The sequence below is a fragment of the Rutidosis leptorrhynchoides genome, chromosome 10 (assembly GCF_046630445.1).
Source record: "Rutidosis leptorrhynchoides isolate AG116_Rl617_1_P2 chromosome 10, CSIRO_AGI_Rlap_v1, whole genome shotgun sequence".
Classification (NCBI taxonomy): domain Eukaryota; kingdom Viridiplantae; phylum Streptophyta; class Magnoliopsida; order Asterales; family Asteraceae; genus Rutidosis; species Rutidosis leptorrhynchoides.
Genome location: NC_092342.1, coordinates 339,189,978 through 339,202,029, shown reverse-complemented (window position 1 = coordinate 339,202,029; position 12,052 = coordinate 339,189,978). Strand labels below are relative to the sequence as shown.

General features: G+C 34.6%; 1 protein-coding gene across 1 annotated transcript; it reads left to right on the top strand.

Moving 5' to 3' along the window:
* The first annotated feature begins 10,322 nt into the window (after positions 1-10,322).
* Positions 10,323-11,116, top strand: LOC139872499 (uncharacterized). The gene has a single exon (XM_071860390.1). The coding sequence runs from the start codon at positions 10,398-10,400 to the stop codon at positions 10,944-10,946; it is 549 nt and encodes a 182-aa protein (XP_071716491.1). The 5' UTR covers positions 10,323-10,397; the 3' UTR covers positions 10,947-11,116.
* The last annotated feature ends 936 nt before the right edge of the window (positions 11,117-12,052 follow it).

Below are 12,052 nucleotides of genomic sequence, written 5' to 3'. Positions count from 1 at the left end.
AATTAGACTATGGGCTATTAATGGGCTTTATATTTGTTTAATTAAATGATAGTTTGTTAATTTAATATAAAGATTTACAATTGTACGTACCTATAAATAACCATATACACTCGATCGGACACAATGGGCGGGATATTTATAAGTACTAATAATCGTTCATTTAACCGGACACAGGAATGGATTAATAGTTAATGGACTTATTAAAATAGGGGTGAATTATATACAAGGAAAATTGGTGTAATTATAGTTTAAGTCCCCAATTAGTTGGAATATTTGACTTCGGATATAAGAATAATTTGACGAGGACATTCGCACTTTATATTTATGACTGATGGACTGTTATGGACAAAAACCATACGGACATATTGAATAATCCAGGACAAAGGATAATTAACCCATGGTAATAAACTAAAATCAACACGTCAAACATCATGATTACGGAAGTTTAAATAAGCATAATTCCTTTATTTCATATTTCATCGCACTTTTATTTACTGTCATTATATTTAATTGCACTTTTAATTATCGTACTTTTTAATTATCGCAATTTTATTTATTGTCATTTTATTTATCGCACTTTTATTTATCGCACTTTAATTATTGTCATTTACTTTACGCTTTAAATTAAGTTTTATTTTTAATATTTTACATTAGGTTTTAACTGCGACTAAAGTTTTAAAATCGACAACCCAGTCATTAAACGGTAAAAACCCCCTTTTATAATAATAATACTACTTATATATATATATATATTTATATATTTACAAATATAGTTTTAAAAATATAGCGTTAAACTTGGCTAGCTCCTTGTGGAACGAACCGGACTTACTAAAAACTACACTACTGTACGATTAGGTACACTGCCTATAATTGTTGCAGCAAGGTTTAGGTATATTCACTCTATAAATAAATAAATAACTTGTGTGAAATTGTATCGTATTTAATAGTATTTCGTAGTAACATATAAGCTATTTCGTATACACCTCTACGCACATCAGTTATTTTCCTATTTTTCCATCTATGTAAAGGCTATGCCTTAAACTATTCCTATTCCCGAATCGTGTATTAAAGGGCTTATTTAATGCCTCGTTCCTTAATAATATAAAGTGTTTTATTTATATAATGTGATATCAATACTTTATCCTACTCCTACTTGTAATTGCTCAACCCTATAACTTGTTAACTTATCCGACTTATGTTCACTTATGTAACGACATCATGGTTCGTCCAGCTGCACCTACTGTGAATAATATCGTATTGACTACGGAGCAATTCCAACAACTACTCACTGCCGCACAAGGCAACGCTCAAGCTAATAATGCTATTCCTCAACCGAAACCTTGTTCATACAAGGATTTCATAAACTGTAATCCTCCTGCATTTAAGGGAAATGAGGAATCTGTCGAATTAGTTCGCTGGTTCGAGAAGATGGAGTCCATTTTCCGTATTTGCAACTGTGGTGATAATGATCGAGTAAAGTATGCCACTAGCTCATTGGGTGGCAATGCTTTAACTTGGTGGACTGCTCATGCCAAGTCCGTAAGAATTGATAATGCTTATGCAATTCCATGGGGCGAACTCAAAAGCATGATGGTTAACAAATTCTGCCCAAGGAGTCAAGTTCAGAAACTTGAAGCTGAGTTCTGGGAACTCAAGGTGAAGGGTACTGATATTGAGAACTACACCAACCGATTTCTTGAACTCTCTACTCTGTGTCCTAAGATGTTTCCTACTGAAGCAAGGAAGATTGAACGATATATTGAAGGTCTCCCCGAAGATGTTCAGGGGAATGTTATTGCTGCCGAGAAGGTTACTCTCGATGCTGTGATTCTCATGGCACAAAATCTAATGTTGGCCAAGAAAAGAAGAGCATTGGCTAATAAGCAGGTTGAGACCAAGAGTAATGAAGGTAAAAGGAAGTTTGAGCCATCTCAAGGTTCGACTCAGAATGTTAGTAAGAAGTCGGCGGATAGTACCAGGACGAATTATAAAGGCACTTATCCTTTTTGTATTCGTTGTGAAAGGCATCACCCGGGGCGGTGTACTGCTACTTGTACGTTGTGTAAGAAAGTGGGACACGTTACTAAGACGTGTAAGACTCCTCCAAAGGATAAATCTATTGTTCCTGTCAAAGCTCCTCCTACTTGTTATACTTGTGGAGAAAAGGGACACATTAGTCCAAATTGTCCTAAGAAGAAAGATAATCCCGCTACTAGAGCCAATACTACTGCTGCAAAGGGTCGTTCATTTGTTCTTACTACTGCTGAAGCCCGAGATGAATATGAGGTCATCATGGGTACGTATCTTGTCAATAATTGTTACGCAACTATTTTATTTGATACGGGTGCCGACAAAAGTTACGTGTCTAGTGAATTTTGTACCCTATTTACTGAAAAGCCTCAACCCTTAGAATCTAAACGATTAGTAGAATTAGCCAATGGAAAGATCATGAAAGTCGATAAAATCTATAAAAACTGCAACCTAATCTTAGCCAATAAAGAATTTAAGATAGACCTTTTGCCGGTCGAGCTCGGAAGTTTTGATGTCGTAATTGGAATGGATTGGTTACGTCTATTACATGCTGCAATCTTGTGTTTTGATAAAACCGTTAACATTCCGTTGAGAAATGGAGAGACTCTAGTCATTCAAGGCGACAAGAGTGGTTCTAATCTCAACATTATCTCCTGTATTAAAACCCGCAAATACCTTATGAAAGGTTATCCAGCTATTCTAGCCCACGTTAAGATGATCGAATCGAAAGAGAAGTGCATTGAAGATGTACCAGTAGTTAAATACTTTCCGATGTAGTTCCCGAAGATCTTTCTGGTCTTCCACCTCCTCGACAAGTTGAATTCCAAATTGATTTAGCTCCCGGTGATGCTCCTATTGCTAAAGCACCATACCGTTTAGCACCTTCCAAAATGAAGGAACTTTCTAACCAACTCCAATAACTATTGGATAAAGGTTTCATTCGTCCAAGCTCGTCCCCATGGGGAGCTCCTATTCTATTCGTTAAGAAGAAGGATGGTACGTTGAGGATGTGCATTGATTACCGCGAACTCAACAAGCTTACTATCAAGAACCGTTACTCGTTACCGCGTATTGATGATCTATTCGACCAACTTCAAGGGTCAAGTGTTTATTCAAAGATTGATTTGAGGTCCGGTTATCACCAACTCAAAGTCAAGGAATCCGATATTCCTAAGACTGCTTTTCGTACACGTTATGGGCACTATGAATTTTGTGTTATGCCTTTTGGCTTAACTAACGCTCCTGCCATATTCATGGATCTTATGAATCGCATCTGCAAGCCGTATCTTGACAAATTTGTCATTGTGTTCATTGACGACATCTTGATCTACTCCAAGAGTGAGAAAGAACATGAGCAACATTTGTGAATGATTCTTGAACTCTTACGGAAGGAATAACTCTACGCTAAATTTTATAAGTGCGAGTTTGGGCTCAAAACCGTACAATTCCTTGGACATGTTGTTGATAGTGAAGGAATACATGTCGACCCAGCTAAGATTACCGCTATTCAAAACTGGGAGATACCAAAGACTGCGAAGCATATTCGTCAAATTTTGGGACTTGCCGGTTACTATCGAAGGTTCATAAAAGATTTTTCCCTCCTTGCTAAACCTCTTACCAAGCTAACTCTCAAAGGGAAGAAATTTGAGTGGTCCGAAGAACAAGAATCTGCTTTCAAGATTCTGAAGGATAAATTGACCACAGCTTCGATCCTCTCTTTACCTGAAGGTACTGATGACTTTGTTGTTTATTGTGATGCTTCAAAGCAAGGCTTTGGTTGTGTTTTAATGCAACGTGAAAAGGTTATTTCCTATGCATCTAGGCAGTTGAAGAAACATGAGGAGAACTATACCACACATGACCTTGAGTTAGGTGCCGTGGTATTTGCATTAAAGATATGAAGACATTATCTGTATGGTACTCACTTTACGGTGTACACTGGCCATAAAAGTCGTCGACACATCTTTGATCAAAAAAAGTTGAATATGAGGCAAAGTCGATGGCTCGAGACATTGAACGATTATCATTGTGAGCTGAAATATCATCATGGCAAGGCGAATGTAGTTGCCGATGCCCTTAATCGGAAGGACGATGTTAAACGTGTTCGTGCTTTAACCCTAAAAATCAAGTCGAATCTTATATCATGAATCTGTGAAGCTCAATTGGAAGCTATTAAACCGACACTTATCGAAGGTGAAGGACCTATAGGTTTTGAGAACCAACTTCAAGTGAAAGCTAATGGTACACAGTACTTTGGCGACAGAATTTGAGTTCCTCGTTTCGGTAATCTCCATGAACTAGTCTTGGATGAAGCATATAAGACTAGATATTCTATTCATCCCGGTTCCAGTAAAATGTATCACGATGTGAAGGAATTCTACTGGTGGCCTAACATGAAAGCCTACATTGCTACTTATGTTAGTAAGTGTCTTACTTGTTTGAAAGTCAAGGCCGAACATTAAAAGCCTTCTGGTCTGTTGACACAACCCGATATTCCGCAGTGGAAGTGGGAGTGCATCACTATGGACTTCGTTACTAAGTTACCTAAGACTTCGAACGGTAACGATACTATTTGGGTCGTAGTTGATCGTCTTACTAAATCTGCACATTTCATACCGATTAAGGAAACTGACAAGATGGAGAGATTATCAAAGCTTTATATTAAAGAAATCGTCTCACGTCATGGTGTTCCTATCTCGATTATTTCTGATCGCGACAGTCGATTTGTTTCTAGATTCTGGAAAACTTTACAATCTGCTCTTGGAACTCAACTCGACATGAGTACAGCCTATCATCCGCAAACTGATGGTCAGAGTGAACGAACTATTCAAACCATGGAAGATATGCTACGTGCTTGTGCAATCGATTTCGGAAAAGGTTGGGATAGACACCTACCTTTGGTTAAATTTTCATACAACAACAGTTATCACTCCAGCATTAAGGCTGCACCTTTTGAAGCTTTATATGGATGGAAGTGTAGATCCCCTTTGTGTTGGGATGAACTTGAGGACAGATATTTAACTGGTCCTGAAATCATTCACGAAACTACCGAAAAGATCGTTCAGATTAAGCAACATTTAGAAACTGCCCGTAGTCGACAAAAGAGCTATGCCGATAAGAAACGAAAAGACATCGAATACCAAGTTGGAGATAAAGTCATGTTGAAAGTATCCCCTTGGAAAGGTGTTGTCCACTTCGGTAAGCGAAGTAAACTCAGTCCATGATATGTTGGACCATTCACAATCACTGAAAGAGTCGGTCCCGTGGCATATTGACTAGAACTACCAACCGAACTCAGTCAAGTACATGATGTGTTTCATGTCTCAAATCTTAAAAGGTGTCTTGCTGATGACACACTCGTTATTCCTCTGGATGATGTCCGCATTGATGAGCAAATGCACTTTGTTGAAGAACCTATAGAAATCATGGAAGGAGAGGTTAAACAAACGCGTAAAAGAAATATACCTATCGTTAAAGTCCATTGGAATTCGCGTAGAGGCCCCGAATATACCTGGGAACGCAAAGACCATATGATACGGAAATATCCCCATCTCTTCTCAACTGCTGATGCAAACGAGGAATCTACCTAAAGACTTCGGGACGAAGTTTTCAATAACGGGGAGGTACTATAACGACCCTCATTTTTCCATTCTATACTTTTCCTTATTAAATGCCCAATAATATAATTAAACTTAATAATTAAACTTTAATCGGTAATGGTTAAGGGTTAAGAATTATAAAATACGATAATTAACTTTGTACATTACTTGACAAGTTAATAAAAAAAATAATAATAAGTTAATTAACTTTCGTAAACAAATAAATAACTTTATGACTTGTGTACTTAAAATAAATAAACTTGGATAATTAAGGATTTGTTAAGCTAGACTAAAGTACAAGGACTAAAGTGAAAAATCCCAAACCCTAACCCTAAAAAGCCCTAGCCAAAAATTTTAAAAAAATATATATATATATGAATTGCCTAAAATACCCCTCCTAATTTCAGCCCAAGCATCCCCTCTTTACCCCTTTTCCAAGCCAACTTGTTCCCTAAGTAAAACCTAATCAAACCCTAATTCTAGAATCCTCCAATCTCTACTATAAATAGAGGCCTAGGCTAGAGCTAAAGATGTACCAAATCAAAACACAAATTCTCTCTCAAAATCTCTCTCCCCTCTCTCCCATTTTCGGCTCCCAAAACCGAAAACCACCACCACCCATCTAAATCATCATCAATCTTCAAGGTGATCTTCAAGTGTTCTTCGCGTTCTTCGCGTTCTTCGTGTTCTTCAAGAATCTTCGAGGTGTTCTTCGAATCTTCAAGGCTTTGATCTTCAATCATCAAAGAGTTTCTTTTTTTCTTGTTAGTCATCTTCGAATCTTCAAAGGTATAACGTAAACCCTAAATTATTTACATAAACTTTGATCTTTGTTAATTCATATTCATAATAAACACTTGTTTATTCATAAGTATATACATAAACACACCTAGATCTATATATAAATGAAAGAAAAAATATATATATATTTGTATGTATATGTGTCGACTAAGAAAAAAAAAAGAGTGAAAGGAAACTTTGATCTTTAAAACCCTAGATACAATTAGGAGATTTGTTTGTGTTTAATTAAGGAAACAAAATAACTATATATATATACATATATACATATCGACAAATACATATATATACATGTAAAAAATATATATTTTATATATATACATACATACACGAAAATATATACATATACATATACATACTAAAACCCTAAACCCTAATTACACCTAAACTATACTACTTTAATTAAAACCCTACAAACCTAACCCTAATTTATTAAAAGCCTAATTTAATTACTAAACCCTAGACATTTATTAAACCCTAGGACATTTATTACAAACCCTAATCATTAAAATACTACTTTAATTAACTAACGCTAATTAATGAAACCCTAATACTACTTATACTATTAATTAACATGTATACACTATTACTATTACTAACACCTATAACCTACTACTTATATTGTAACATATAAAAATATTTTGAGATATGTATTAGAGATGTATAGATCTTCGAACTTTCTTGACGAATGATTTCTATGAAACTCTAGGCGGAAGGGTTTGAATTTTCTGATTTAAATGATCCTATAGCTCAAGCCCCTAGACCTGAAATGGCCATTCAAAGGGAAAGAGGTGATTGGAAGCTTATCTAATACGAAGAGTATCCTAAAATGGAAAACATTCTTAAAGTAGCAACTTTCTAGTTATAGAAATTTACTAAAATAAGAACCCTACTAAAAGTGGAAACTTTCTAAAAATAGAAACTTACTAGGAAAGGAAACTTAGTAAAACGAACTATACTTAAAACACTATCATACTTAAACATCTACTTAAACTTGGGCAAAAACACTTACTACTCTTAAATGTCGATAGGTTGATTTTCTGCTCGTTCATCTAACTTTCTATTCCGAGGAATAACTCTCTCTCTCTCTCTCTATCTCTCTCTCTCTCTACTTACTAAGGTGAACTTCATAGCCACACTTTCTATTGTGTACAACTTATTTACTTTTACTTGGGGTGAGACACATGTTGTTTTTACATTTTACAATTTAGACACAAGTACCAAACTGTTAAACTATGCTATACCCGGCTATGTCCGACTAAGTCCCTACAGTGATATTTTTAACTGCTCGTTGATTGCATGCTTAATTATTGGGGGTAGGCCTATCGGGAGTAACGTCCCCGATACATTTGACTAAGTCTTTGTATTACTTAATAATGAAAGTAAACCTACAAGTATAAACTACAACTTGTCTTTGGGGCAAACTTGAACGTTTAGTCTAAATATCACGCATTGGCATAACTTTTTGATCTGTGAGATCAACTTTATAAACTAAATCTTGTGGTCTAAAACAACGGTCAAACTTATTTGTTAAACTATGATTTCACTCAACCTTTTTGGTTGACATTTTAGCATGTTTTGTCTCAGGTACTGTTTGATTCGAGCTTTCTTTCTTACTGCTTATGTGATGCTACTTGGACATAGGATCAAGAGATATCGCATTATTTACTTTTGCATTTGAACCTTTACATTATTGTTACTTCCATCATTGTAACGGCATTTCATTTTCCGTTGCGTACTCTCAATAAAGATAATTTTATCATTTAGTATTGTTCTCGTTTATTATAATATGTTGGTTTGTTTGGTATTAAGTCACATTTCGCTCAGGCCCTAACTGGGGTGTGATAGAGATGCTCATGCGGGTGATTTAGTCTCCTTAGGTGATCCCAAGCCGCTATTCCAGAAGAAAAAAAAAAGTGAAAGTATCATTTGGTGTAACAAAGCCTAAGGATTTCTTGAGTTACATTTACTGCGACGAATGATCAAAAACTTCATCTATATTTAAAGCATACGAAGAGGTATATTTTCAAAGAGTCATTAATATAGCGGTATGGAAATAATTTATTAATCTTGAAACTGTGAGTTAAAGTTTTACATTGACTGTTTGTAAATATGTATTTGTCTTTTAAAAAATTGTTATTAAAAGCTATATTACGAATAATTAATACATTGTCACATCAGCGCTACATCACTATTTTCTTTTTATTTTTTTTCTTATCACTAAGCCATCACATATCACTCGCAATCACTCGCAATCATCACACCCTTCATCAACCATTAAAAATTAATTAATTATATCATGGTACAAATCTAAGAGCAAATTGTAGAAGTAAATAAATGCATATAGTTCGTGATGATATATGATTCAAATTCACAAAGTGAATTGAATAGTTAAAAGGATTTGACAAAAGATTAGCAATACACTCTTAATGAGTGTTTGAGATTGAGAAAGGATTACCAAATGAAAGACACTCTCATTGGAGTTCTCTTATAAGTTATAACAGATGAATAAAAACATACTGGCACATATATTGCTCAGTGTAATATAATATCTTTAAAAGTTGGTGCATAAAACTACCTAAAAAATGTAATGGTTAGTACCAAGGTTGCAAAATTCGCTATTCGGGGATTAAATCGGTCGGGACTTTGGAAGGATTAATCGGAAATTCAGGGATTAATCGGAGATTAATCGGATTGTACTGTATACATTTAATTATTAAATCTTAAAAATTATATGTGTAACTATAAAAAAAAACCATAAATACAAAGATAATTTTTAACATAATTGTCTAAAATTGTTCATTTTGCTTCAAAACTGTAAAATTCTAGTTTAAATTAATGTTAAAATGTTCACCATTTTTTATTTTGACTGACTTTGATTACCAAATTCGGTTTTGATCTATCAATTGACGTTGATCGTTTAATTAAACGAATTTTTGAAAATCGAAACGGATTGCTCCTAAAAATGATTAATCGAAAATTAATTGGCGAGTAATCGGGTTTTTTACAACACTCGTTAGTACAAACTACAAACCTAAGGAATAGCAACAACAAAAAAAAAAGCATAAAGCTCTAGAAGCACTTTTAGAACAAACTAGACTAACTAGCAACAAATTCGGTTGATAAGCCCACGTATTATATCAATGAAAGTTAGGATCCGACTCAATAGGTAATATTATGGCTAATGGCTAGTAATTTTTAGATCTATTCAACTCGTTTGATTTTGAATATTTATAATTTTGTTATATACTCGTATATTCTTTTTAAAAATAAATAAATCAAATTTGGAAAATAAAGGACCATTAATTGCTGACCTTCCCAACTACATTGAATGAGAAGGGCGGTTATTGGTTGCATCTCACACCTACTTGCCTACATCTTTAAATTTAATTAATAATAATTATTATTATTATTAATATTATATTCTGACTTTATTGCCCCCAACTGTATTTCTACTCGTTTTAATTTACTCATCTACGTACCCATCTTTTATTGTCTTCCTGATCAGTGTATCGCATTAAACTTCTATTTTAAAAAAGGTAAAATCGTTTTTTGACGACTAATATCATTGACTAGTTTAATGGTAAACATGAGAGAAGATAATCGCACGTTCAAGTTCCGCCACTGCTGTATTCTATAGTGCATATATATCCCTCAACTACTAAACTACCATCACACTATCACAGGACCATTAGAGTTCAATTATAACTTAACGATGCTTTCATGCTACAAAGGTCAATTTCACTGGTGTCCTTAAAGTAGATGTACATGTTACACCAACTATCATTTAAAAATTCCAAATAAATAAAAACTCGAAAATGACATTTTAGAAATTATCACTACACTCAAGACCAATTCTACATCTAAAATGTTATATAAGTAACAAAAACCATCCTCATTCATCCATTCATCCCACATCAAAGGAACAAAAACAAACACAAAATTCCAATTCTAACACAAACCAAAAACATGTCTCTTGTAACAGAAGAAATTAGGGCGGCTGCCTCTGAAGTTTACCATGGGGATGCAATTTGTCAAGAAAAGTCAAAGTTTTTGCTAACAGAAATGGGACTACCAAACGGTCTGTTGCCTTTAGAGAACATTGAAGAATGTGGGTATGTTGAAAATACTGGCTTTGTGTGGCTTAAACAAAAGAAAGAAAAGAAACATAAATTCGAAAAAATCGGAAAGCTTGTTTCGTATGGAACCGAGGTAACTGCTTACATAGAGAAGTTCAAGATCAAGAAGTTAACAGGAGTTAAAACTAAGGAGCTATTAATGTGGATCACATTAAGTGAGATCACTGTTGATAATCCGTCAACCGAAAAGATCACTTTTAAGGGCACTTCTGGCCTTTATAGGACCTTTCCGGTTTCGGCTTTTCAAGTTGAGGATGATCTGAAGAAAGATGTTGTCGTTGAGGAAGTAAAGGATGTTGCTAAGGTTGTTGAAGAAGTTAAGAAGGACGTTGGAGTTGATGTGGCAGCTAAGGAACCGGCTGTTGTTAAGGAGGTTTAATATGAGTAAGTGTTAGCTTCAAGTAATGAAGTTTTTTCATTATTACATATATAGCAATGAATTAAGCATTAATCTTCACTTTATGGATGAATTTCACTTTATTTATGTTGTATCATGGATCAATCAATAATTATATATATCTAATGCTTCACGACTTCTGTTTTACTTGATTCATGTTATTATTTTATTATGTTTTATAATTGAAGAAAGCGCACTTTGTGTTGTAATCAAATAGGCTTGAGACCAAAGGCCTTTGGCCTAGCGTTATTGATGAGTTCCTTTGATCTTGAGGTCATGGTTTCGAGTCATTTTATGACATTATTCGTATAAAATTATTAAAGGCGAGTGAGTTTGCCTTTTTTTGAAAAAAAATCAAATAGGCACCGGAATAAAAGCCTTATATTTTTGCTAAAAAATCTTCGAAAAAACTTCCAAGTGATTTAGAATGCGAATGGATGATACTGTCTTTAAAGAAATCATGTTTGACTCCAACTAGCATGTTATGCACCTTCTAGGAAACAGCGGAAACTATCACTTAAACAATCATCTTTTTACTACAAACGACCTTTAGTAAAAAATAAAGTTTGGAAATCAATATCTGATCTTGAAACTGTTCAAAGTGATACTTCACATTCGGCAAGCTGGACAGCTGGTCCTTATTGTTTAGAATAAAACAGGAAGTAAACACATGTAAAAATCCAATGGAGGGTCTTCGATAGTTCCTCGAGTTTAAATAAATCAAAATCTGATCTTGAAACTGTTCAAAGTGTACGTGTCATATACTTTAAATAAATCTCGAGTTTAAGATGCCGTGTAAATTTTGCAAAACAGAACACGAATTTCTTGACATATGATGCTGAAAGACATCCTAATTAAGACGAAATTCGATAGTTCTTTAAAGATTGAAGAGTGAACTCTGTCCCATTACGTCCTAATCTCGGCAAAAAGGTGATCTTGCACATACACGAATATATCGCGAGTTAATAGATGTTAACTAGTTGTTTACCCTCGCTTCGCGCCGGGGGTTCGGTTTTCAATGTATTTTATTGCGTTTAGTTTAACGATAATCTCGTTGAAGCGCAACTCGAGTCGAACTAAAAGGTATA

Excerpts from the sequence above, each read along its gene's own strand:
- LOC139872499 (XM_071860390.1), top strand. The coding sequence starts at position 10,398 with ATGTCTCTTGTAACAGAAGAAATTAGGGCGGCTGCCTCTGAAGTTTAC.